Here is a 27,949-nt window from a genome sequence, read left to right as displayed (position 1 = left end):
TGCTCTTCCGGCCTGGGGGCGGGGCGGTGAGCCCGTGCCCTGGGCCTGCGCGCACCTGTGGGACCGTAGTCGCCACCCCGCGGGGAGCCCCTGGACCTCACGGTGAGCGGGCGGGGCCTCGGGGAGGGGAGGGGAGTGGCTCCGGGCGCCTTCGCCTGGGGCAGCGGGCCGGAGGCTTTTGGAGGCAGCCTGCCCCCGGCCTCGTGCGGCCCCGAACTCCCAGCGGCCTCGGCACAGCGTCCGGCGCGGAGCAGGCGGCTGAGAGGACCGTGCGAATTCGCACGAGCGAATGAGCGATGACTGACTGAGGGCTAGATGCATGGATGATCTACAGCTAGGGCTCACGTTCGGAAACGAAGCCCCAGGGCTCAGAGTTCTCGGTCTGAATACCATCTCTCCCCCGTCCTCCCACCCCCTCCCCATTAATCCTGCCTGCAGCTCAGAGACTTTTTTTTTTAGGGACCGTCGTAGTAGGAACCGGCAGTAGCGTGAAGGTGGCGAGTCTCGAGTCTCTGAGTTGCAATTCCTGAGGATACAGGAATTGCATCTCATCTCATTGTTTTCTCATCTCTAAAGTTGGACTGTCTACTGTGTCTAGTAGTCCTTGCCTTCCTTGCTTTGCAAGGCTCAGTTGACAGCATGTATGTGATAGCCCGCACGGACACGTTCATGTCTTGCAACAAAATTTTACTGTGCGTTACTTGCCAAGTTGGACACAGAACCCAGGGGCGGGACTACAGAGTGAGAGACCTTGGACCTGGAACATGCTTACAGTCTAGTTAGTGCTGGGAGATATATATGTGAACAGGTTTTTGTGATGATCTAAAACATAGTGCTAAATAGGACTGTTCGAAGCAGCTGTGCTGATTGAACCTTCAGAACAACCCATTATCTGTAGTTTTTTTTTTTTTTTTTAAGGTTTCATTTATTTATTCATAAGAGACACAAAGAGAGGCAGAGACACAGGAGGCAGAGGGAGAAGCAGGCTCCCTGCAGGGAGCCCGATGCGGGACTTGATCCTGGGACCTCAGGGTCATGCCCTGGGCTGAAGGCAGACGCTCAACCACTGAGCCACCCAGGCATCTCTTATTTGTAGTTTTTTTAATGAGGATATTGAGGTACGGAGAGAATAGGAGACGATGGAAGGACATATTGCTACTTAGTGACCCAAGCTGCAGAAGAGAGAGATCCAGAATGCTGCTACAGCCTAGATGAGTATGTTACTTGTGGCCAACTGACAAACCCAAGAAGGGCTTCAGGGAGGAGTACATTTTGAGTGTGGTCTTATTGAAGGAATTGTTTCAAATTCTCGAAAAATCCCACCTGGTTTGCCCATAATCCTTTAGCTAATTATTGAGAGGTAAAGAGGTGGCAGGAAGGAGAAAGCTTACAAAGTAAGGGGAGAGAGAGCTAGCTCCTTGTTACTTTGAACGGGATTAAGCTATTAAAAGCTCTCCTGGGACGCCTGGGTGGCCCACGGTGTAATCCTGAAGTCCCCCGATCAAGTCTCATATCGGGCTCCCTGCATGAAGCCTGCTTCTCCCTCTGCCTGTGTCTCTGCCTCTCTTTCTCTGTGTCTCTCATGAATAAATAAAATCTTTTTTAAAAAATTAAAAAATAAAAGCTTTCCTTTTTTTCCTTTTACCCTTCACTGTAATACCCATCTCGCCCCCAAACGTGGATTCTGACAGATCCTTTTATCTTCTTAAAATCACTGACAATCAGATTATTCTATACTAGGCATTGGCGGAAAAACCTGTACCTTCCTCTCCGGGAAATTTATAGACTAGAGGGTCAGTAAACTATGGCCCCCAGGCAAAATGTCTATCACCTGTTTTTGTTTAAAAAAAAAAAAAAAGAAAGAAGAAAAAAAAAGTCTTACTGAAACACAGCCAAGCTCATTTATTTTTATTTTTTATTTTTATTTATTTATTTTTAAAGATTTTATTTATTTATTCATGAGAGACACACACACAGAGAGGCAGAGACACAGGCAGAGGGAGAATCAGGCTCTTCATAGGGATCCCAATGTGGGACTCGATCCCCCAACTGGGATCACGCCCTGAGCTGAAGACAGACGCTCAACCACTGAGCCATCCAGGAGTCCCTCATTTTTTTTTTAAACATATTATGTGTGTAGTTGTTTTCACACTACAAAGGCAAAGTTGAATAGTTGTGACAGAGAGAGACCATATTGCCCCTGAAGCCTTAATTATTTATTTTCTAACCCATTACAGGAAAATTTGCAGTTTGACATAAATTGCTGACAGCTCAGATGATCCACAGTTGGAGGAGAGGGTTGTCAGCAAGATGTCTTTTCTACTCCATAGATTTTAGTATCAAACATAATAATGCCTGACCCCTGTGGAATACTTGCCATGTGGCAGATGTCTTTATAAATGCTTTACATGAATTAACTCGTTTGGTTAAGGATTCACAGAATGTTAAAGCTGAAAGGACTCATAGATACTATCTTTTCGCCCCCATGGATATTATCTAATTTGTCAGCTTTTTCAGGTAAGTAGCCTGTCATGTAGGCCCATCACATGGGCTGTGACAGAACAATTTCCTGATTTCCATTTCAATCCACTTTAATCTTACTCTGAATGAGAGGCCAATACCTTATTCACTGGATCTGGCATTTTGTTGGTTGTAACTCCTTTTGTTTCTGTTTTTTTTTGATCGTTGAAACCTGTGAGCAGGAACTACAGTTCAGTCATTTTTTTACATAATTATTTCTCTAACTTTAATACATGTTTATTGTAGGGAAAGTGAAATATATAGAAGAGTATAAAGGACAAATGAAAGTAACCCATTAAATGACCTAAGGATCAGTGTGTTGACATTTTGGTGGATTTCTTCTGTCCTTTGTGTTTTGTATATGTCTGTGTATTAATAATAGTTCTTATTTATTGAATGTTTACTTAGTACTGGTACATGTATGCATATTTTTATTTTACCATTTTGTATTCTCCAGTTTTAACATATTTTCTCATGGATATTCTTTGAAAACATGACGTTTTTAAAAGATTTTACTAAAAAAAAAAAAAAAAGATTTTACTTATTTATTCATGAGAGACAGAGAGAGGCAGAGACATAGCCATAGGGAGAAGCAGGCTTCCTGCAGGGAGCCCGATGTGGTACTCCATCCCAGGACCCCGGGATCATGACCTGAGCCCGAGGCAGATGCTCAACCACCGAGCCACCCAGTTATCCCAACATGATTTTTTTTTTTTTTTTAAGGGTAAGGAACTCTAAATCCTGAGAAGGAAAAAGTGTAATTCTTTCATAAAAAGGATGTTTGAAGCAAATTCTCCCCTAAAACTACCTCTTGTATTAAAGGTGTGAAAGACTCAAATAAGGACATTCATTGTTACCTTTTTTTTTTTTTAAGATTTTTTATTTTCTTTATTCATAGAGACACAGAAAGAGAGAGGCAGAGACACAGGCAGAGGGAGAATCAGGCTCCATGCAGGGAGCCTGACGTGGGACTCGATTCCAGGTCTCCAGGATCACGCCCCGGGCTGCAGGCGGCACTAAACCGCTGCGCCACCGGGGCTGCCCTCATTCTGTTACCTTAAGCTGCGAGGCTGAGGGTTAGTTTTGCAACTCACCAAAATAATCTTTTTAAGGTCTGTTCTTCCAGAACAGAGCTCTTATATTTAACAACCGTTACATCTACCTGTCACGACAAATTGTTCGAATTAGTCAGTGAAGTCCAGGTTCTTGAGACCTGTTAATATGTACGTGAGCTATTACTGTAGCAGACTTAAAAGGTGTGCCTTTGGGAATCTTAGGTTGAGACTATCAGTTTCATTTGTGAGCTAAGACAGGATCCCTGAGAATTATGTGCTGCATTTCTCTGCAGATTAATTCACTAGAAGGTTCTCCAGTGCTCATACACAAAATTTTATGAAGTTGTAAGATTCGTCTTTTGCCCCAGTGTCACCCCTTCCAGAGTAGTAATCATTGAGAAATAATCTTCTTCTGTAATCATTGAGAACCAAACATTGTGATAGCATTGGGCATTTTTTTTTTAAGATTTTATTTATTCATGAGAGATACACAGAGAGAGGCAGAGGGAGAAGCAGGCTCCCTGCAGGGAGCCCAATGTGGGACTCGATCTTGGGGCTCCAGAATCACACCCTGAGCTGAAGGCAGACACTCAACCGCTGAGCCACCCAGGTGCCCAGCATTGGGCATTTTGTAGTGAACAAGACAGACAAGCCCCTTGACTTCATGATACCTAGACCAGCAGGGTGAATCTTAACCAGAATTTATATCAAAATCAAGCAGGAAGATCCATTGGGTGGCTCAGCGGTTTAGAGCCTCCCTTTGGCCCAGGGCATGATCCTGGAGTCCCGGCATTGAGTCCCACCTCAGGCTCCCTGCATGGAGCCTGCTTTTCCCTCTGCCTGTGTCTCTGCCTCTCTCTCTCTGTGTCTCTTGTGAATAAATAAAAAAAATATTAAAAAAAAATAAGCAGGCATTAAATAATTTTTCCAAAATCAAATTTATGTAACTTTCATTTGTACCTTTTTAAAAAGCTTTTAATTTTAATTCTGGTATAGTTAACATATAGTGTTATATTAGTTTCAGGTGCACAGTGTAATGATTCAACAATTCTCTACATTACCCAGTGATTACCACAAGTGTAGTCTTTAATCTCCATCACCTATTTCACCCATTTCCCAACCTCCCAGTAACCATCAGTTTGTTCTCTGTAGTTAAGAGTCTGTTTCTTGATTTATCTCTCTTTTTTCTTTGCTTGTTTTGTTTATTAAATTCCACATATGAGTGAAATAATATGGTATTTGTCTTTCTTTGACTTATTTCACTTAACATTATACTCACTAGCTCCATCCATGTTTTTTCAAATGGCAAGATTTCATTCTTTTTTATGGCTGAATAATATTTCATTGTGTATTTACACCACATCTACTTTATCCATTCATCTACTTACTGATGGACACAGGCTGTTTCCATAATTTGGTTATTGTAATGCTGCAATAAACATAGGGGTGCATGTATCCCTTTGAATTAGTGTATTTGTATTTTGGGGGTAAATACCCAGTAATGTGATTATCAGATGGTAAGGTAGTTCTATTTTCAATTTTTTGAGGAAACTCCACACTATTTTCTAAGTGACTATACAGTTTGCATTCCTACCAACAGTGCCCAAGTGTTCCTTTTTCCCCACATCATTTTCAACAGTTGTTGTCTCTTATGTTTTTTATTTTTGATTTTGTATTATCCTGTTTTAACATACTGTATTTTCTAATGAATATTCTTTTTTCTAATGGATATTCTTTGAAAAAATGATTTTTTTTAAAATTTTTTATTCATTTATGATAGTCACAGAGAGAGAGCGAGAGAGAGAGGCAGAGAGAGAAGCAGGCTCCATGCACCGGGAGCCTGATGTGGGATTCGATCCCGGATCTCCAGGATCGCGCCCTGGGCCAAAGGCAGGCGCCAAACCGCTGCGCCACCCAGGGATCCCTGAAAAAATGATTTTTAACAGTTACAAAATCTATCATATTAATATGCCATCAGTGTTTATTTGCTTGTTTTACAATTATAGTAATTATAGTATGTGATCTTTGTACATAAATTTCTGTGCCCATCCCTGATTGTATTTTTTCACTTTTTTTTTTCTCGGATTATAGAAGCTGTTTATTCCTGAAGGAAAACTTTGAAATGTTACACAAAGATACACAAAAGACCTTTTGTTACACAAAGGTCTTTTTTTTTTTTTTAAGATTTTATTTATTTATTCATGAGAGACACACAGAGAGGCAGAAAAACAGGCTCCATGCAGGAAGCCCGACAGGGGACTGGATCCCAGGTCTCTAGGACCACACCCCAGGCCGAAGGTGGCACTAAACCACCCGGGCTGCCCAAAGATAGGTCTTAACACAAAAGTTTACCATAATCCTGTCCTTTAGAGATGCTTATGGTTAACAATTTGATACATATTCTTAGGGATTAGAGTCTTTTAAAAAGAAAGCATATTTTAGCATACATATACAGTGTTCTGATGTACTTGAAATTTTAATATCCTGCATTTTTTCATTTATATAGAGCATAAGTATTTTTGCACATGATCACATATTTTTGTTTTAAGGATTTTTATTCTAGAAAGAGAGGGCATGAGCAGGGGGAGGGGCAGAATGAGAGGGAGAAGCAGACTCCTCACTGGACAGGGAGCCCTATGTAGGGCTCAATTCCAGGACCCTGATGTCATGACCTGGGCTGAAGACAGACACTTAACTGACTGAGCCATAAGTGCCCCTCATATTTTCATTTTTAATTATCTTAATGTCTATATAATTTCCACCAAGTGGAAGTACTATAATTTGCTAAGCTGCAGTGTCCATTCATAGAAAGATTGTGTTTTCCAACAACATTGCAGGGTATTTTTAATTTTTTTACAGGTAACAAAAGAATTCAGCTTTTTTCTTCTTTGGGAAGTTCTTTTTTATTTTATTTTTTTTAAGATTTTATTTATTCATGAGAGACAGAGAGAGAGAGAGAGAGAGAGAGAGGCAGAGACCCAGGCAGAGGAAGAAGCAGGCTCCATGGAGGGAGTCCGATGTGGTACTTGATCCTGGGTCTCTAGGATCACATCCTGGGCTGAAGGCAACACTAAATCACTGAGCCACTGGGGCTGCCCTATATTTTCTTCTTTTATTTTAAAATATTTTATTTATTCATTAGAGACACACAGGGAGAGAGAGGCAGAGAATTAGGCAGAGGGAGAATCCGGCTCCATGCAGGGAGCCTGATGTGGGACTCAATTTTGGAACCCTGGGATCACACCCTGAGCTGAAGGCAGACACTCAGCCACTAAGCCACCCAGGTGTCCCTTTTTCTTTTTTTTTTTTAAGATTTTATTTATTCATGAGAGACAGAGAGACAGAGAGGCAGAGACATAGGCAGAGGGAGAAGCAGGCTGAGAGAGAGAGAGAGAGGCAGAGACATAGGCAGAGGGAGAAGCAGGCTCCATGCAGGGAGCCCGACATGGGACTCCATCCCAGATCTCCAGGATCAGGCCCTGGGCTGAAGGCGGTTCTAAACCGCTGAGCTACCCGGGCAGCAACCCCCCCCCCCCGGACTTTTTTAAAAAATAGGCTCCAAGGGATCCCCGGGTGGTGCAGCGGTTTGGCGCCTGCCTTTGGCCCAGGGCACGATCCTGGAGACCGGGGATCGAATCCCACGTCGGGCTCCGGGTGCATGGAGCCTGCTTCTCCCTCTGCCTGTGTCTCTGCCTCTCTCTCTCTCTCTGTGTGACTATCATAAATAAATTTAAAAAAATTAAAAAAAAAAATAGGCTCCATACCCAGCACGGAGCCCAACTTGGGGCTTGAACTCATAACCCTGAATTCAAGACCTGAGCTGAGATCAAAAGTTGGATGCTTAACCATCTGAGCCACCCAGGTGCCCTGGGAAGTTATTTATGAGAAAGTTCTTTTTTTTTTTTTTTAAGATATTATTTCTCCATGAGAGACACACAGAGAGAGGCAGAGACACAGGCAGAGAGAGAAACAGGCTCCCTGTAGGGAGCCCGAAGTGGGACTCGATCCCGGGACACCAGGATCACGCACGCCCTGGGCTGAAGGTAGGCGCTAAACTGCTGAGCCACCCAGGGATCCCTGAGAATGTTCTAATAGTAGAATTATAGGTCAAAGAATATAGGTATTTTATAGACATACTAATAACTTTGAGAGTCTTTTGAGACACATTGTAGGTGTTGTATATACTTAGTATAATTTTCTGATTTCCTATACTCAAAAAAAGGATGATCCCAGTATTCCAACTGCTATTCATCCTACAACTTTAAGACCTGATTGATATATATTGCCAAATTATTTCTAGAAGGATGGTACCATCTTATATTCCCACTGCTGGTGTATGAGAAGCTCTTTTCCCCCATACCTTTGCCAGTCTTGATTTGTGGCACTTTAAAGAAAATTTCCAATTTAATATAAAAATAGATTCTTTATTGTTTCGTTTCCATTTTTTTATTACTACCAAGATGGAACTTTGTTTTGATATGGTTATTGGCCTTTTGTAATTCTTGCTCTATATGTTGTATACTTCTCATTTTTTTTAATTTTTTTTTTAATTTTATTTACTTATGATAGTCATACAGAGAGAGAGAGAGGCAGAGACACAGGCAGAGGGAGAAGCAGGCTCCATGCTCCAGGAGCCTGATGTGGGATTTGATCCTGGGTCTCGAGGATCGCGCCCTGGGCCAAAGGCAGGCGCCAAACTGCTGCGCCACCCAGGGATCCCGTATACTTCTCATTTTTTATGAGTTCATCTTTTTTCCTTAATTATTAATAAGTCTTTTATTCATTAGGTCCATCTACTTACTCTTTGATGTGTAAATCAGAAATACTTTTTTTAGATTGATTATCATTTTATTTTATTTGTATTTTGGATATAGAATAGAGATTGTTGCTTTTCTATGACCAGATTTATCCAGCTTTGTCCTTTTTGGACAAAAAAAGGATGTGTGGTTTTTTTTTTTTTTTTTTTTTTTTTTTTTTTTGCATAATGCTTAGAAAAGTCTACCCTAACCCTAAAGTCAATTATTTCTTAATATTTTATTTTGTGGGGTTTTTTTTTTATATTTAACCCTTTAACCAGCTTAGATTTATTTTGGTATATGGTATAGGTAGGAATCTCACTAAGTGTTTTTTCCAGGTAATTAAGCAACAGTTTCAACATAATTTATAAGTAATTTTTTATGACTAGAGATGCCAATTTTATCGTATATTAAAATCTTTTAGGGCAGCCTCGGTGGCTCAGCGGTTTAGTGCTCCCTTCAGCCCAAGGTGTGATCCTGGAGACCCAGGATTGAATCCGGAGTTGGGCTTCCTGCATGGAGCCTGCTTCTTCCTCTGCCTGTGTCTCTGCCTCTCTCTCTTTCTGTTTCTCATTAATAAATAAATAAAATCTTTTTTTTTAATAAATAAAATCTTTTTTTTAAATAAAATCTTTAAACAAGCAAACAAAAATATTTTATTTCTTTCTTTCAGGGCATTAGGAATCTCTAAAATCAAAAGCCAGGGGATTCCTGGGTGGCTCAGTGGTTTAGTGCCTGCCTTCGACCCAGGGCGTGATCCTGGAGTCCTGGGATCAAGTCCCACGTCCGGCTACCTGCATGGAGCCTGCTTCTCCCTCTGCCTGTGTCTCTGCCTTTCTGTGTGTGTGTGTGTGTGTATGTGTGTGTGTGTGTCATGAGTGGATAAATGAAATCTTATAATAAATAAATAAAATAAAATCTTTAAAAAATAAATGAAAAAATCAAAAGCCAGTGTTAAACATCATCTTTAAGAAGATTTATTTATTTATTTATTTATTTATTTATTTATTTATTTATTTGACCGGGGGGTGGGGGGGTGTTATGGGAGGAGCCGAGCCAAGGAAGAGAATCTTCAAGCAGGCTCCCTGCTAAGCACAGAGCCCAGTATGGGGCTCGATCTCATGACCCATGAGATCATGACAGATAAAACCAAGAGCCATATGCTCAACTAAGTCACCCAGGTACCCCTAAACTTCCTTTTAAAAATGTAAAGTCATTGTTGAGGTTTTCCTAGCTATACTCCTTTGGTGTTTTTATCTGTTAGTCCCAGGATGTTAATTACTCTTATTATGACACTTCTCTCCTCTATTCCAGATATGTATGCCTACTTTCTATTTGGATATTTATGTATTTATTTATTTATTTAGATTTTTATTTATTTATTCATGAGAGACACACAGAAAGAGGCAGAGACACAGGCAGAGAGAGATGCCAGCTCCATGCAGGGAGCTGGATGTGGGACTCCATCTTGGGACTCCAGGATCATGTCCGGGGCTGAAGGCAGACACTCAACCGCTGAGCCACCCAGGCATCCCTCTATTTGGATATTTAAAAACTGAATGTATCTTCTTTATCCCCAAAGTAGTGTTCCCATTCTCTAAAGGTCGCTGTCATCACTCAAGCTCCAAACCAGAAAATAATCTTGACTTCTCCCTCTCCCTCACACCATATTCATCCAGTCTCTTAGTTGATCCAGTCTCCCTAGAAGGCTGCTGAACAACCTCCCAAAGGGTCTTCCAGTCTTCACCTTACCTCTACACCTTCCACCATTCAAACACAGTTTCCTTCTTTGCTATTGGGCAGAGGAATGTGTTCCTTTTTAAAAAAAAAAAAAAAATTTATTTTATTCATGAGAGACACAGAGAGAAAGAGGCAGAGACACAGGCAGAGGGAGAAGCAGGCTCCATGCAGGAAGCCCGATGTGGGACTCGATCCCAGGACTCCAGGATCATGCCCTGGGCCGAAGGCAGGTGCCCAACTGCTGAGCCACCCAGGGACCCCGTGTTTTTTTGTTTTTGTTTTTGTTTTGTTGTGTGTTTTTTTTTTTTTTAACAGCAGATAGATATACTCATGTCACTTTTTCCCCCAAAAAACATTTTCATATTTCTTTCTTTTTTTTTTTTTTTTTCATTTTCGTATTTCTTTTGTGGCTTTCTACTCACTTTAAGGTAAATTCCTTAAAATGGTCCTCAGGGTTGTATTTGATCTGGCTTTTGCTTGCCTCGAGCTTCATGTCTTACTAGATCTCCTTCACTGAGCTTGATTCCTTTTGTATATTCTGTTTCATATCTCTGTTATTTTCTTTCTTCAGCTGTTTCATTTCTATTTATCTCTTTTTCAGGGAGGCTTTCTTTCTCAAACTACATTAGGTCCCCTCTGCTCTACATTACTACATCCCATATTTCCACTTTTGTAATTCCTGTAATTGTAACTACACTTTAATGTCTCTGTCCAGCTGTAATCTAAGTTCTAGTCAGGTGGGGGCATGTTTGACTGTTTATCTATTGTCTAACTCCAATTACACTGTAACCCCACTCTACTTCATGGTTCTCTGTAGGATTGTGTGGTAGCTTCTTTCTGTGCCCCTCTTATAGAAGAGGATCAGGAAATCTCAGATAGGATCCTCAAGCAGGCTCCACACTGGACTTGCTGTAGGGCTCGATCTCACAACCCTGAGATCATGACCTGAGCTGAAATCAAGAGTCAGATGCTTAACTGACTGAGCCTCCCAGGTGCACCCACCCCACCGGAGATAGGATCCTCTTATACCTTTAAAATTCATCACAGAAGTGCAGATGTTGATGAGAAGTCCATAGTACCAGCATTATTATGTATTTCAGCAGACTCAGACCATTCTTAACATGCCTTCTTAGCTCTTGATTATAGGTAAAATCATCTGTCTGTCTTCTTTTTTCCTTGAAATAATGCTGCTGATTCTACCTCCCACTTTAGGCTTATATGGGGAGACATTTTTGGATGAACAGTTGCAATTTAACATATCAAGCACCAGAAACTCTTTGTACTATTTTTTGGAACTTTCTTGTAAGTAAAAAATTATTTCGCAATTTGTTTTTTATTGTTGCTTTTTTAAAAGTAAGCTCCACACCCAGTATGGACCCCAAAATGGGGGGGTGGGGGGGCTTGAACTCATGACCTGAGATCAAACCTGAGCTGAGATCAACAATTGGATGCTTAACCAACCGAGCCATGCAGGTGCCCCCCCCCTTTTTTTTCTTTTTTAAACTGCAGCCTATAATCTTAATATTGAGCTGTACCTGAAGAAAACTGTTCAGTTGATCTGACATCTAGAAGAAAGGGCAAGCAGTGTATCTCTAAGTTGTACAAATAGAGCTTCCTAACTCCTGTCCAGCTCCTTGGCATATAGTGGAGATGGGTGTATCAGATTTAATGTATTAGCCTTGCTATAAGGTCATTTCCCTATGCAACTTTTTTTTTTTTTTTTTTTTTAAGATTTCATGTATTTGAGAGAGAGTGCACCTGCGTGAGCAGGGGAGGAGCAGCAGAGGGACAGGGACAAGCAGGTTCTGCACTGAGCATGGAGCCCAACGTGGGGCTCAATCCCAGGACCCCGAGATCATGACCTGAACTGAAACCAAGATGCTTAACCAACTGAGCCACCCTGGCATCCCTTCGTATCCCTTCCTATGCTACTTTTGATTCTATTAATTGGCCTTCATATAGATTGTTATATAAAGGCATGAATACTTCTGTCTACTTCATAGATATCTTTATTATTATAAATAACATTCTGATTTATCCACCAAGTGCTTGAGGGTTTGCTAATGTATCAGTCTGGCTGTCACTTTTTACACAGCTGACAAATGGAATTTGTGAAACTACAAGGCTGGAAGCCAACCATGATTTTTGCTGATGCGGTCACATTGCTATCTAAATAGATTTTGTGTGAATTATTAGACAGTATCCCTGGGCAACAGTTCTTTGTCATTTTCCTGTTTCCTGGGACAGTGATATCCCCTTCCCCACCTTTTTTTTCCCCCTATGAGCAGGGCTCCCAGTTTTCCAACTCTGAAGTGTTTTTCAATCAAAACAAAGAGAAGATTTGTGGATGTTGAATATGCAAGGAGCTGAAGAGAGAGAGCTTGGAAGAGAGGTTTGTCCAGGTGAGTAGCAAGGAAAAACCAGTAGGAGAAACAGCAGGAAGAGAAACTGATTAAAGCTCAAGAAATAAAATTACCCTTTCTTTTAGGGATGTTGGGGACAGATGGTGGTGAGCATCTCTTGGGGCTAACTTTTTCCCAGTACTCATTTTGTCTCATTTCTAGCATTTGCTTTTACATTCTCCCACTGTCCATTCTGAGTAGAAACCATCTATGTTTCCTCTCTTGACCTAATCTCAGCTTGCTATTGTTTGTCATTGTCCTTTTATTTCTACCATCTCTGGTCCCTGGCTTCCTAAGTTTCTGTAGGTGCCCATTAAATGGGATTCCTTATGAATGGTGATCCCCTTACCCTCCTATAGGTCTTTTCCATGACTTGTAATTGAATGACTTTGCTCCACGTGATTTTATTGGCCCTTATTCATATGCTATTACTGAGACATGTCAGAATTAGGCCCCTATAACCTCAGAGGCTTCCACTCTGTCCTGCACAAGAGATACTCACTCTGATGTTTTCTTTCAGATTTGATGAACAAGTCTGTTCCAGAGCAGGATGCCTTTGAAATTGATTCACCAAGGATAGGAGCAAAGAGATTACAAGAGGATGCATACCAGGATTCTATATTTGAAGAAAAATATGCATGTGGGAGCATGAAGGAAAACTCTTCTGGAGAGGTTCCTGGACCATGCCTTTTTCAAGAAGGAGGTTTTGGGGAAATAACTTTTATCCACAAGGAAGCATCTCCTGAAACAATTAGCCAAGAATATAATTTTGAGAGAAGCTTGCTTTTGACCTCTAGCTTTGTTACACATCTCAGGGTTTCTACAGAAGAGAGCCTACATCAGTGGGAGACAAGTAGCATAACTAATGAGATTTCAGACCAAAGTAAATGTCCAACTCTCTCTACACAGAAAAAGTCTTGGGAATGTAACGAATGTGGAAAAACTTTTACTCAGAGCTCATCTCTTATCCAACACCAGAGGACTCATACTGGAGAGAGACCCTATGCATGTGAGGAATGTGGGAAAGCCTTTAGTCGTAGTTCCTTCCTTGTTCAGCATCAAAGAATTCACACTGGAGTAAAACCATATGGATGTGAGCAATGTGGGAAAACCTTTCGATGTCGATCATTTCTTACTCAGCATCAGAGGATCCATACTGGAGAGAAACCTTATAAATGTAATGAATGTGGGAATTCCTTCCGCAATCATTCACATCTCACTGAACATCAGAGAATTCACACTGGAGAGAAACCTTATAAATGTAATAGATGTGGGAAGGCATTCAATCAGAACACACACCTCATTCATCATCAGAGGATTCACACTGGTGAGAAACCTTATTTATGCAATGAATGTGGCTCTTCTTTTCGCAAACACTCAAATCTTACACAACATCAGAGAATTCACACTGGGGAAAAGCCTCATAAATGTGATCAGTGTGGGAAAACTTTCCAAACAAAGGCAAACCTTTCTCAGCATCAGAGAATTCATACTGGAGAGAAACCCTATAAATGTAAGGAATGTGGCAAAGCCTTTTGTCAGAGCCCATCCCTTATTAAACACCAACGAATTCACACTGGAGAAAAACCCTATAAATGTAAGGAATGTGGCAAAGCTTTTACTCAGAGCACCCCACTCACTAAGCATCAGAGAATTCATACAGGGGAGAGACCCTACAAATGCAATGAATGTGGTAAAGCCTTCATTCAGAGCATTTGCCTCATTCGGCATCAGAGAAGTCACACTGGAGAAAAACCCTATAAATGCAGTGAATGTGGGAAGGGCTTTAATCAGAATACTTGCCTCACTCAGCATATGAGAATTCATACTGGAGAGAAGCCCTATAAATGTAAAGAATGTGGGAAAGCCTTTGCTCATAGCTCATCTCTTACTGAACATCATAGAACCCACACTGGTGAGAAGCTTTATAAATGTAGTGAATGTGAGAAAACTTTTCGCAAGTATGCACACCTTAGTGAACATTACAGAATTCACACTGGTGAGAAACCTTATGAATGCATTGAATGTGGAAAATTCTTCAGACATAGTTCAGTCCTTTTCAGACATCAGAAACTTCACAATGGTGAATAACCCTGGTGTTCAGGTTATGACAGCTTCTCTAGAAAGAGTGACCAGGAATCTGGCTGGGAGCAGTGGGGCAAGGAGAGTTCTTGGAGGGAAGGATGAAGGAACATCGACCATTACACTCAGAAAAATATTTCCAGTTGTGGAGTTAGGAGCTTGGAAAATGCAGAGCCTACTCCAGCTGGGCATCTGGGAATACAAGGTGGAAAGGAAATTCCTGCCTTATGGATAAATCCTTGCCACCTGCCACTCCTTTCTCTTGTGACTCTCATATCTTAAGGTACCATTTGTTAACACTAGTGTTGCCTTTACTATACTCCTGCCCCACCTTCCCAACTTGTGACCCCTGTTCTGTGGCAGTCGGCTGGGGTATTTCCTAACATTCAATGTGAAAGTTGCAGCGGTTCTGAGGTAGAGCTAAGCAGCCTTCAGACATCTGAGGCTGCTCTGAACATGTCATCTGTAGAAGTGTTCTCATGAAGGGGAGATGGAAGTAAGGGAAAATAAAGAATCCTTATTCATTCATACAACAGATAAGGGGATATGTGGCAAGAACTGGGCTGATACATTTACAGATATGTTTGCGAAGAAGGCTTTTATCAGGGTAAGGGAGATCTTTCCTGATCCTTTCAAGCTGGAGGGCAATTTGTGGCTAAAAAGGAAGGAGAAGGTCAAGAAGAACTTCTCTTGAATGATGCTAGTTTGTGGAGTCGGATCTGCTTAGAGAGGCACAAAGAGGAAGGTCCAACCTTTGCCCAGGGGAACACTGACATCCAGGAGGGAAATGATGTGCTCTAGGCTGCTGGTGCTGAGGCCAGCACAGGAAGCTTGTGTTTGACCTTTCAGTTCACTTTCATATCCCAGCCCTGGACTAAGGTGTACACCTGTCTCTTACAAGTTTGGGTGGACCACTGGTTTGCAGGGTCCAGGGGAAAGAGACCCACCAGGGTTAACTATGTTCAAAAAATGTTAATTGACGTTTAGGGAGGAGAAACCATTAGTGAAAAAAGAAGATGGCCTTTTAGGTTGGCTGGACTTGGGGCTGCTGGACCAGTCCTTAAGAGAGTATTGGTCGTTTTAGCAGGGAGAGCTGGATTTCATGTAATTATGCCATTGGTGACTATAAGCAGATTTATTACATTTCAGATGTTTCTATTTTTATTGGACTATCTTATTCTTGGATATTTACCCTTCCCTGCAGGTTAGGAGTATCTAGGGAAACACTCATGGGATAAATTTGCAAAGTGTATTAGATAGGACTACCTCTTTTTAAAATCCCTGAATAGTACAGTTTGCCACTATGATATTCTTTTTAAGAGAAAGGGCATTTCCCCCCTATTTATCTCCTTACTCTTTTTCATGTTTTTTACTGTAACTGAGAGATTATGTGAGGATTGCTTTTGACTATTTGTAATAATTTCAATGCCCTGAAGCTTATATAGTCTTTAAAATAATGACTGTTAAAACAAAGTCAGTTGATTCTGGAATGGTTGGTTACTTAAAACTCAGCATTAGTTTTTTTTTTTTTTTTTCTTTTTTTCCAGAGCAGCTATCCTGTAAGCAGTGGTTTGAGATATTAATCACCATTAATGGGAGTGTGGCACTCTCTTCCTCTCCAGCTACGAAGATTATATTCTCAAAACCTGCCACGGGGCAACTCATAATTGAGTAAATTAATTCCTTATGGACAAAAATAACCCTGTTAAAACTTTATGGTCATGAAAAATATTACTCAAAGAAAATATTGATGTATTTGTACTTCCTAAATGAAAATAACACTACAGAATTTATTGCTGGCACATAGTAAATGTTCAATAAATATTTGTTGAATTAATATATTTTAATCAAATTTTGCCCACCAGAAACTTTAGCAACTTCCTGATATGAAGATATTTATACACTACTGTCTATAAAGTCTTGAGATTAGAATTGGGAGAGTTCTCTTTTTGGGGGGTGGGGGAGAGTTTTCTTAAGGAAGAAATCGGAAATCTAAGGATGAAAGGTATCTTCAAGTTCTTGTTAGAATTTCCAAAAATCAAAAAAATTTTTAATCCTCAGGCTGAGAGTCTGATACCATTTTAACTTCCTGAGAAAACAGGAAGGAAAGGAACTTGTCATCTTGCCTTTCTCATCACATGTTCTCACACTTGCAAGTATTTGCTCCTAGTTGCCTCCCAGTTGTTGGTCCAGTTGCTGGCCAGTCACATGCCCAGTCACTCCAGTCCCAAATCATGGAATTGCTCTTGGTCAGTCATCACATCCAAGCAACTACTGTATCCTGCTTCCATCTCCTAAATCTAGGAGCCATCTCCATTGCTATCATTTTAGTTCAATCCCCAGTCTATTTTCTAGACCATTTTCTTATTTTCACAATCAGTCTTACAGTTGCTTGCCCCACAAGGCTGTCTTTCACAAATTTTTCTGGATGGTATTTGTAAGACACAACTGGCAGCTCTACTGTTACCTCAAAATATCCTAGCCCCTTAAGAGATATCTGAAGCTCCTCCACTGGGCCATGCCTATGCTATCACACTCAGCTGCCTTCCCTGCATTGCATGCTGTTTCACAGTACAAATTCCTGTGATTCCACATCATTGCTGGACTCATCTTTGGCACCTTTTGCATATACTATTCCTATTGCCTCAATTTCCTTCCTTAATTCTGCTTGCCTGGAAAGCTTTTGTGTCGCCTTTTTTTTTTTTTTTTTTAAGATTTTATTTATTTATTCACAAGAGACAGAGAGGCACAGACACAGGTAAAGGGAGAAGCAGGCTCCACGCAGGGAGCCGGATGTCCAGGACCACACCCTGGGCTGAAGGTGGCAATAAAGTGCTGAGCCACCCAGGCTGCCAGATTTTGTGTCACTTGTGAATGTGCTCATGCAACATCTCCTTTGAAGCTGTCTCTGACCTCACATATTTTGTATTTCTGCATTTTGTATCTTCATTTTATTTATCATGTTGCATTGTAATGGCTTGTGTACAAACCTTTCTCTCCCCACTGAACTATCAGCTGTTAGAGCAGGAACCATGTGATATTTATTTATTCATCTTTGTATCCACAGTATCTGGCACTTCCTTGTGATTAGTAAATATTTGTTGAGCTCAATTAAAATATTGAGTCAGAGATTTCTCCATGCCTACCTGCAGGGTGTGACTTAGGTCCACAGTTGCCAGCAGAAAGGAGGTGTGCAGAGTATGAGTATGCCACTGAAGTGTTTGCCAGGTGCAAGAATTCTGAATCTTTCCCAAAGATACAGATTGTGCCCTTATATTAAGCAGGGGGTCCCTTAAGAAAAAGTAATATTTTGTAGCAAGAAAAAAAAAAACTTGTCATAAGGTTGTTTTGTTACAAATTAGCCATTTAAATGTCCCATCACAGTTTAGCAAAGTACTTACAGATATGTTGATGTCAGAGTCTACAGGAAGAGGCAAATGCTTGCAGCTATAGAAGTACAACTATGTCAGCTGGAATATCCCTGAAATAGGAAGTAGGAGTTGAATAGTGTTGCTGGTCTGGCAGGAGAGCTTTTGAGTTTAGCAATTCCAATGTGGAAGCATTTCCTGAGTTCATGGCTTTACCTGGCTCCAGATGATAAAGAACTGCGATGTGTTGCTTATTCTCAGTGTGCTGAAATTTATTCTGTGATTTCAGAAGAACATGGGATGAGGCCACATCATATCCTCAGAGCAACAGTAGAGAAAACAGAAAGGTGGATGGTCTTGCCCAAGGTCACATAGCTAGTAAGTGTCAAGTGGAATTTAAACTCCCATGTCCTTTTTCACTTTTCCTTCAGATTTCTCTTTATTAGTCATACCTCTGTTCCATGATGCCTCTTTAGTTATAATTATTATAGAGGTGACCACATAGGACTTCAATTTTGGCCTGCTTGTGGGGATGGGAGGAGCTCATTTTAATATTTTAAAGTAATCTCTACACCAACATGGGGCTCAAACTCACAACCCAGAGATGACTAGTCACATGCTCTATCAACTGAGCCAGCCAGGCTCCCCTGGGAGCTCATTTTAGATCAAAAAGCTTTTTTTTTGCCTACAGACCTTCCTGTGTATAAGTGTGAGAAGTACATTGGTTTTACATTTTGATTTCACCTTTCTGCCTACATAATACAGAAGTCTAGCTTTTACCCCAGGTGGCTTTAATTTTCACTGCCCTTGAGCTAATGACCACTGCAAAGCTAAGGTCACTTTTGTGGAAAGTTTTTGGTAGCCACTCTTCCCCTGCCCACCCCCCACTCCCATTTTCCACCTCATTGAAGGAAGTTTAGCCCAAATTGTATTAAGCCACAGATTCATGTTTCTGGTAAATTGCTCTATGGTACTCCACTCCGGAGTTAGTTCCTACACAGCAGAGACTGCTGACTTAGATTCTTTGAAGCTTAAACGGGAAAAAATGATTAGGCCTAGGCTTTCTGACCTGTGGGATGTTAGGGCTTGTGCAGAGGGCTGGGGGTGGGGGTGGCGGAGAACTTGCTATTTGATTCCAAAGAAGTGCTGAGAATGTGACACTTGGTAAAAAGTAAGATGAACTCACCATTATTGTTCCCTGGCATGTCAGCTGACAGTTCTACAAAGGATCCTCTTTTAGCTGAACAGGGTTAGTGATGGCCTTAGTCTGGGGCATCTTCACTCCTAATTTCAGCCTCCTAAAGGTAAAACAGCCAGTCTGGAAATTTAAGCAGATAACTTCTCTATTGCATCTCATTCATTTTTTCCCAGTGTTTATTGAGTGCCCCCTATGGATTGTACAGTAGACAACTGTATTTCCCAGAGCTTGCACATCAGTAAGAATGCCTGTAAGTGTATCAGGTGCCCTGCCGCCCATGCCTTCATCTCAGGAATACAGTCAAGAGGAGCCTGTATGTGCAAGTATTCCTGAGCAAGTCTCAGTAAGATATGAAGTTTTGCAGCAGTGGTGATGAGGGCCTTGAAGGCTGGCAAGGTCCCGTGAAGCCAATGCAGAACAAAGAGGACAAGCTGGAATCTGTGGAGCATGATAGGACAAACTTTTTTTTTTTTTTTTTTAAGATTTTATTTATTCATGAGATACACAGAGAGAGGGAGAGAGAGGCAGAGACACAAGCAGAAGGAGAAGCAGTCTCCATGCAGGAGCCAGACGTGGGACTCCATCCCTGGACTCCAGGATCACGCCCTGGGCTGAAGGCAGGCGCCAAACCGCTGAGCCACCCAGGGATCCCCTACTGAACTTTTTTTAGTGCTAGTAATTACATATATTAACCTCATTTAATCCTCATGGTAACCTGAAATGCGGTGCCATTATTATTTTCTGTTCTATAAGTCAGGAAACAGCTACAGAGAAGTAAATAACTTGCCCAAGTTTGCACGCTGAAAATCAGGGACTTGACCTGAAAACAGAGCTCTAATGTTCTTAGGGCCAACTGTTGAACAAAGATCCTAAAGCAGAGGGTGCTTGGGGTGCCTGTGAGGAGGCCAGTTTTCTGGCAGGTGAGAATGTAAGAAAAGTTGAAGCCAGCTTTGAGAAGCCCTCCAAAAGTCAGTGACACGGAAGAGTTTTTAGGAAGATAAGGAAAGTTGCAGAATGAACAGTAAAAGCGCCTTGTGGTCCAGGCCAGCAGTCTCTTCGGTTCGGTTTCCTTACTCTGGGAAGGAGCGCGGTGAGGTGGGTTTACGGCTGTTTCTGCAGCTGGGGCTCCGGTGTCGGGCTGAACCCCCAGCTCTGGGCCGGGGAGGAAGCACCGAGAGGGAGCCACTCCCGCCTTCCTAGAGAGGAGACCACAGGGGTCTGACGGCGGCGCGGACTGCTGACGTCACGCGGGCCCGGCGCGGCGGGCGCTGGCTGCAAGGTGCCGCCAGGTGTCGCAGGCAGCGCCGTGCGTGTCGAGTCGGCGGTGCGCAGCTGCGACGGTTTTGTGGTCGCCCCTCCCTCGGAGCCGGGGCCGGCCCGCCGCAGCGCCTCTTCCTCGCGCGGAGACCCTTGGAGGAGGGGTCGGGTGCCGCGGGGTCCTGAAGAGAGAAAGGCGAAGCCTGTTCGAGAGCCTGTTCTGGGAATCGGGAGACCTGGGTACCCGTTGTATGTACTTCGGGGACGAAGCGAACTTCTGATTCCTTCAGTTCTCTGATTTCCAGAAGCCAGTGCTGTTTCTTGCTTTGCCACTTGACAAAGTCGAGCGGGTTGAATGATTATATGCGAGAGTTATCAACTTCCTTTAAGCTTTTAATCTCCTCTCATAGCAACAAAATAGGTACCTGTGAGGACATATAGACCCAAGACTTTAACAGCAGGTACTATTGAAGGCTTTTTTCTAAAGGCTTCCCATGTATTAACTCATTCATGCATCATCACAACCCTATAAAGTCATTATTTAGTCCATATGACGTTTGAGAAATGACCTCGAAAAGGTTAAGTAACTTCCCACTATCATTTGCTCATATATGGTAGAGCAGGGATTCAAACCGAGTCCCGGCCCCGAAGTCCACGCCATACTTCAGGTTTATCAGAGGAAGACAAATATAATCAGCGCATCAAAACAGTAGAAAGTGCTGCAGTAGAGGTATGTGAAATTCTTTGAGAACGTAAAGGAGAAAAGGCCTTGCAAAAAAACAAAAAACAAAAAAAAACCCACCTATGAGAAGTGTAGTGGTTCACATTTGAGTTGAATATTCGTACAAGTTTAAAAAGTAGTAGTTACTTTGTATACTCTGTCGAAAAAAATAAAAAATAAAAAATAAAAAGTAGTAGTTTGTTCAGTGTCCGATAGGGGGTGCTAGTGGATTGGGATGGATTGGACTGGTCATCAGATCCCTGGCTTTTATTTTTTTTTAATTATTTTTTTTAAATTTTTATTTATTTATGATAGTCACACACAGAGAGAGAGGCAGAGACACAGGCAGAGGGAGAAGCAGGCTCCATGCACCGGGAGCCCGACGCGGGACTCGATTCCGGGTCTCCAGGATCGCGCCCTGGGCCAAAGGCAGGCGCTAAACCACTGCGCCACCCAGGGTTCCCTGATCCGTGGCTTTTAATAGCTGTTCTTTCCTCCCCATTCAGAGGGAGTTCTTAAAAGCTTTCTTCCCAGGAGGTGTCCTTAACATCTTCCAAAAGACTCCCCTTGTCCTTTCTCCTACATGCTGCCTGACTAAATGCAGTCTAATTTTCCTGAAATTCCTCTACCTCTGATTCTGGTAAGATAACTGGAGGGGAGTTTCCTTGCTGTTGACTCAGCCTATTCTCTGACAGAGTACCTGTGCAGTTAGTATTTTTCAAATAAATGAATAACCAGCCTCAATCAAAGATGGACTGGACTTGAGGTTTTTGCTCTTTTCCCGTGTGTTTTTGGAATCAAAGGATTACAGAATGTTGGTACTAGTTTTCCACTTTCAATTCACAGATAAGACTGAGTGAGTGACTAGCTTTAGGTCACTGAACAAGTCAGTAGCAAAGCCCTGACTAGAATGCAGACTTCCTGACTCAGGCCAGCGTTTATTCTAATGCCCTCTATCATGGCCCCAGTTTTTGACTTTTGAAGTCAATGGCTTTTCCAGTAGGTTTGGGGAGGGGCCTTTGGATCCAACTTTCTCTCTTGTGGAGGTATTTTTACTTGAGGATAGTTCTTAGGAGGACCTGCCCCCTTTCTTTGTGCAGTGTCAGGTCTCTTGGAGGACTACCCACTTACTGATTTTGGTCATTAGTGATACTTTTTAAAAAGACTTTTTAGAGAGTGAGCATGTGCATTTGCATGTAGGAGGAAGGGCAGAGGGAGAGGGATTGAGAGTCTTAAGGAGACTCCATGCTGAGCTTGGAACTCATGTGGGGCTTGATTTCACCACTTTGAAATCATGACCTGAGCCAAAACCAAGAGTCAACCACTTACCCACCTGTACCACCCAGGTGCCGCATTGGTGATACTGTTCTGATTCTTCATTCAGACTTAAAATAGTTATTCGGCTAGGGATTGGCTATTCCTGAGTTCCTCTGAGTTCAGAATAGGAAGGAAGTAGGCTTACAATTTATGGGTGCTTTTTCCTTTCCCTCCATGCCTCAGATGCCTGCCCTCCCTCAAGAGAAGGCCCCAGAAGACAAACCAGTGTTGTTTGTGTTCCTAACGGCTTATCTCTGGGTAAGTGAAATCTAACTAGAGAGCCCAGGATGGGGGTGTTCATTCACAAGTGGTGGCAGAGCTATTGTGAGACGACCCACCAGTGACCACTACACCTAAACACTGCAGACTGAAAACACAGAACCACTCGGAAATGGCCCCATCTTATTAAAATCAGACTGATTATGGCCCGTTGTGGAAGCAGGCAATAGAGTAATTGTTTTGGACAGATCAGATAATATACTAATTTTATATCACATGTACTTAAACTGTAGCAAGAATAGCTACAGTTACCTGGTAGCTACTCACTGAACTGGTAACTATCATGTCTTAATGGTGTAGCAGTCAGATATGGGAAAACTGGTAGTAAATTACTGGAAGACTCATCACAAAAGTGGTTTAAGTGTGTCCTCAAAGAATATGAATGGGTTCCTGACTCTGGAACAAGAGCCTAAGTAATAGCAACTTCCATTATTATGGGGCATCAGAAAGCAACATGGAGCTTGGGGATTTGTTAAATTCAGTAAGAACAGTATTGTATGAACTGGATTCTTAGGCTATAGGAACTCTATGAATAGACTGTGACTGTTTATGGCTGACGAACTCAGTTTAGTTTAATATGTAGGCATAATATATGTGTATGTGTTTGTGTACATGCACTGAGAGATGGCTAAAAGAAAAGGCTGTCAAAAAACCAAGTGTATTTTCACTAGGTGATAGGATTTCAAGTAATTTCCTTTGTGGACTGTTTTTTTAGAATGAGTATGCATTCTTTGTGTGGTAAAACAACAACAACACTTTCTGAGACAATAAAAATAAAGGAAATGAAAGTGTGGTTAGAGTTTTGGTTTTATGTTTAGCTGTTTAAACCACCTGGCATTAAATTTTATATACAGTGTATCTGTACTGGAAGTACACAAAAAATAAAGATAGCTATGTTCAGGAAAAATATTCAATATATTTAGCAACCAATGCAGTACAGTACTACCCAATCAGATCAGTCTCTGACTGTAAACAGTTTGTGCAGAGATACCAGTGTATACCAACTAACTCTTAGGGTAGACCCATATGTACTAACAAGAAATGATTTTGAAGACACATTCTTTAGTGTAAAAAGAAAAAAGCAATAGCACAATAGAACCTATAGAACAATTTTATCTATGTAGAGAGAATAAAATGTGTAGAAAAAAGACTGAAAAGGGATGATTGGGTGGCTCAATGGTTGAGCATCTGCCTTTGGCTCAGGGTGTGATCCCGGGATCTGGGATTGAGTCTCACATCGGGTTCCTTGCAGGGAGCCTGCTTCTCCCTCTGCCTGTGTCTTTGCCTCTCTTTCTGTGTGTTTCTCATGAATAGATAAAAATCTTAAAAAAAAAAAAAAAAGACTGAAAGAATATACTCTAGAGTTAATGTTAATTAGGAAGGAAATAGGTTGGGGCAGTCTGGGTGGCTCAGCAGTTTAGCGCCTTTGACCCGGGACGTGATCCTGGAGACCTGGATTGAATCCTGCGTCAGGCTCCTTGCATGAAGCCTGCTTCTCCCTCTGCCTGTCTCTGTGTCTCTCATGAATAAAATAAAAATATATATATTTAAAAAAAGGAAGGAAATGGGTTTACTTGAGTAGGGTGGGATGGTGAGGAAAAAAATGACTAATTTATCCTACATCTTTCTGTATTATCTAAATATTTTAAAGTGAGGATATATTCATGTATAATTTACATTAAAAAACTAAAGTAAACAGGGGCCTTAGAGAATAAGAATGTGTCAATGTCTCTGGCACTATTCAGGGAAGATGTTGCTGATGTGTGGCACCTAAGTATCTGCTCTCAGATTCTGTGTGCCCTTATTCAGAGCATCAGGGTTTCAAAGTCTGATGCCATTCAGATCATCTAAGTATTTCTCTTTCTCCAGTTCTAAGGAGTGTCCTCAATGACTTTTTTTTTATGATTTGGTTCTTATACAGTTTTTCTATAGTGGAGAGAATGTGTCAACCAGCTGGACATTGAGCATATATATTTTTCAGTGTAGATCAGCAAAGTGACTGTTTTCTACATCACCTTGTGAATATGATTAGTATACATCAGATTCTGAAGCATTTCATTAGTATCAAAGGTGAGGGCCAGATTCTGGACCATCATGCTATAGTCAAGTTACTGTCCAATAGGAATCTCTTCCCCAAGGACCACCCCATCCTATTTTTCTTCAAACAAAACAATATTTTACTTTTAGTAAGCAGGGCTCTATTTTCAAACCTAAAGATCTTCCAGATGGTCCTAGGGAGAGAGCTACAGATGCTGAATATTTTGGAGAGAGAGTTCCAAAAAGACACCATTAAAGTGAGTGAATAGGAAGGATTAGTGTGATCGACCTAGTAGAAGTTACAACTTGGAAAGCCTTTTTTTTTTTTTTAATAATATTTAAGGGGGTACCTGGGTGGCTCACTGGTTGAGCATCTGCCTTTGGCTCAAATTATGATCCTGAGATCCTGGGATTGAGTCTCACATCATGTTCCCTGTAGGGAGCCTGCTTCTCCCTCTGCCTTTGTCTCTGGCTCTCCCTCCATGTCTCTCATGAATAAATAAAATATTTTAAAGAATTACTTATTTTTAGAAAGAGAAGGGGGGAGCAGCAGAGGAGAGGATGAGAGAGAATCTGAAGAAGACTCCCCACTGAGCACAGAGAGCCCAACATGGGGCTCGATCCCAGGACCCTGAGATCATGACCTGAGCCAAAACCAAGAGTTGGATCTTTACTGAACTGAGCCATCCAGGCACACCTTTGAAATCTTAAAGAGAAATTCTGAGTGTCCCTAGACAATGATGTAAGCTTGTACTTTCTCAAATGGCATGAACAAGATATTGTTTACAGGCAACCTAAGAAAATATAATTACTTTTCACCTATTTTTTGAGGAGTAGAGACTGTAGGTAGGTGGTAATTTTCCCTAACATGAATTTACCCAAGATTAGTATGCTTATCCCTTTCACATCCTACTGTTTATCACTCTGGATAATCCTAAATTACCTGGATTCATTTTTTAGTATTTAAGTGTTCCACAATCACAATAGGGAATTTTATAGATTTCCCAAGACCTGTCACTACTTAATCTCTTCTCCCTATTATCTAATTTTTTCTCTAGGTCATTGTGATCCATCTCCATTATTGAGAAGAGGATAAAATCAAGATTCCACAATGCAGGTCCCTTGTTCTTCATACAGGACATTTTCCTTCATGATTTTTTTTTTTTCAGGCAAGAACACCAAGCCTGACACAACAGTGTTAAATGACTTGTGGAAGCTGTGGAGTGTCAGAGAACCTGGTTGTCTGGGGTTTGCATTTGGAGAAGGTGAAGACACATGCTGAAGAAGGTGGAGGAGGCATATCCTGCAGGAATGCCCAAGAGGACAGTTCATGTACTCATATACCCAAAGCTTTCCCAGGACAGTGTTACTGTAACCATAATCATCTCTGAGAAAGCACTTTGGAAATATCATGATTTTGGGAGAGAGTTTCCTCTAAACCTGAAACTACTGGACAGACATTCCTTGTATTACAAGCAGCATGAGTTCCAGCCAGATTCCACTGCACATGAACCCTCAGAGTCGTAACATGCGGAAGAAACCTTCAAAGTGTAGTGAATGTGGGAAATTCTTTACTCAGAGATCATCTCTTACCCAGCATCAGAGGATTCACACGGGAGAGAAGCCCTACATATGTAATGAGTGTGGAACTTGTTTCCGTAAACAGTCAAATCTTACTCAACATTTGAGAATTCACACAGGAGAGAAACCATATAAATGTATCGAATGCGAGAAAGCCTTTCAAACAAAAGCAATCCTTGTTCAGCATCTGAGAATTCATACTGGAGAGAAACCCTATAAATGCATGGAATGTGGCAAAGCCTTTTGTCAGAGTCCATCCCTTATCAAACACCTGCGAATTCATACTGGAGAGAAACCGTATAAATGCATCGAATGTGGCAAAGCCTTTAGTCAAAGCATTTGCCTTACTCGTCACCAGAGAAGTCATTCTGGAGATAAACCTTATAAGTGTAATGAATGTGGGAAAGCCTTTAATCAGAGTACATGCCTCATGCAGCATCAGAGAATTCATTCAGGAGAGAAGCCTTACACATGTACTAAATGTGGTAAAGCCTTCACTCAGAACTCCTCCCTTGTTGAGCATGAGAGAACTCACACTGGAGAGAAACTTTACAAGTGTAGTGAGTGTGAAAAAACTTTCCGCAAACAAGCACACCTTAGTGAACATTACAGAATTCACACTGGAGAAAAACCTTATGAATGTGTTGAATGTGGGAAATCCTTCAGACACAGCTCAGCGCTTGTTCGACACCAGAGACTTCATGCTGGAGAATAAAATTTGAGATATAACATTGTGGAAAGATTTGTATGAAAATGCCAATCTCCTACCCTCCCCGAATTCTTAGAACTTTAAGACCCAGTCTTCAGCAGGGATGAATGTTCTGTATGTTGAGCAAGACACAAAGTATCCTGAAAGTTAAGAAAACAGACTCAGAACTAGGTAGTCTTGAGTTTGATGCCTTCTCTGCCACTTAATGGGTGTAAGACCAGATCCTCTCTGAGCCTGTTTTCCCTATCCTCCTCAAAAGTATAATGAGGGAAAAAAAAAAAGTATATTGTTATCTTGAGAATAAAATGAGTTGTATATAATAAATAACTGCCATTAATTGGTTTTGAGTTATAGATGTTCCAGAAATTATATAAATCTGGCTACTGAAAACAAGCAAAGTTCGGCATTAGATTTTGGTTCTTAATGTATTTTCAAAAAAACATTTTTTATTTTTTTATTTTTTAAAGATTTATTTATTTATTCATGAGAGATACCCAAAGAGAGGCAGAGACATAGGCAGAGGGAAAAGCAGGCTCTCTCTGGGGAGCCCGATGTAGGACTCGATCCCAGGACCCTGGGATCATGACCTGAGCCAAAGGCAGATGCTCAACCACTGAGCCACCCAGACGTCCCCCATTTTTACTTTTTATTATTATTATTATGATTTTTATTTATTTATTCATAGAGACAGAGAGAGAGAGAGGCAGAGACACAGGCAGAGGGAGAAGCAGGCCCCATGCAGAGAGCCCGACGTGGGACCTGATCCAGGGTCTCCAGGATCACGCCCTGGGCTGCAGGTGGCGCTAAACCGCTGCACCACCGGGGCTGCCCTTTTTATTATTTTTTAAAGATTTTATTTATTCATGAGAGACACAGAGAGAGAGAGG

At 41.5% G+C, this 27,949-nt stretch overlaps 2 protein-coding genes and 1 long non-coding RNA gene across 11 annotated transcripts; 2 read left to right on the top strand and 1 right to left on the bottom strand.

The window, feature by feature from the left end:
• On the top strand, window positions 1-16,434 carry ZNF502 (zinc finger protein 502). Of its 4 annotated transcripts, XR_005374987.1 has the most exons (5): window positions 1-102; window positions 11,324-11,413; window positions 12,400-12,513; window positions 13,034-14,878; window positions 16,143-16,434. XR_005374987.1 is itself a non-coding variant. In XM_038566703.1 (4 exons), the coding sequence occupies exons 3-4, from the start codon at window positions 12,459-12,461 to the stop codon at window positions 14,602-14,604; spliced, it is 1,626 nt and encodes a 541-aa protein (XP_038422631.1). In that variant the 5' UTR covers window positions 1-102; window positions 11,324-11,413; window positions 12,400-12,458; the 3' UTR covers window positions 14,605-16,434. The 4 variants fall into 4 exon arrangements, 3 of the variants coding, with proteins under 3 accessions (XP_038422631.1, XP_038422632.1, XP_038422633.1); XM_038566703.1 differs by having other exon boundaries at window positions 13,034-16,434; XM_038566704.1 differs by lacking the exon at window positions 11,324-11,413 and having other exon boundaries at window positions 12-102; window positions 13,034-16,434.
• On the bottom strand, window positions 9,835-19,263 carry LOC119864706. Of its 2 annotated transcripts, none has more exons than XR_005374988.1 (3): window positions 19,150-19,263; window positions 17,997-18,076; window positions 9,835-10,186 (listed from the first exon to the last, which is right to left on the bottom strand). It is a non-coding gene; the product is annotated as an uncharacterized LOC119864706 (long non-coding RNA). The 2 variants fall into 2 exon arrangements; XR_005374989.1 differs by lacking the exons at window positions 9,835-10,186; window positions 19,150-19,263 and adding exons at window positions 17,394-17,886; window positions 18,180-18,321.
• On the top strand, window positions 18,256-27,595 carry ZNF501 (zinc finger protein 501). 5 transcript variants are annotated; one of them, XM_038566709.1, is made up of 4 exons: window positions 20,496-20,879; window positions 21,037-21,148; window positions 22,640-22,714; window positions 25,831-27,595. In XM_038566709.1, the coding sequence occupies exon 4, from the start codon at window positions 26,253-26,255 to the stop codon at window positions 27,066-27,068; it is 816 nt and encodes a 271-aa protein (XP_038422637.1). In that variant the 5' UTR covers window positions 20,496-20,879; window positions 21,037-21,148; window positions 22,640-22,714; window positions 25,831-26,252; the 3' UTR covers window positions 27,069-27,595. The 5 variants fall into 5 exon arrangements, with proteins under 5 accessions (XP_038422634.1, XP_038422637.1, XP_038422638.1 ...); XM_038566706.1 differs by lacking the exons at window positions 20,496-20,879; window positions 21,037-21,148 and adding an exon at window positions 18,256-18,341; XM_038566710.1 differs by having other exon boundaries at window positions 20,496-21,148; window positions 25,942-27,595.
• The last annotated feature ends 354 nt before the right edge of the window (window positions 27,596-27,949 follow it).

This window comes from Canis lupus, chromosome 20 (genome assembly GCF_011100685.1).
Source record: "Canis lupus familiaris isolate Mischka breed German Shepherd chromosome 20, alternate assembly UU_Cfam_GSD_1.0, whole genome shotgun sequence".
Lineage (NCBI taxonomy): Eukaryota > Metazoa > Chordata > Mammalia > Carnivora > Canidae > Canis > Canis lupus.
This window is presented reverse-complemented; position numbering and strand designations above follow the sequence as displayed.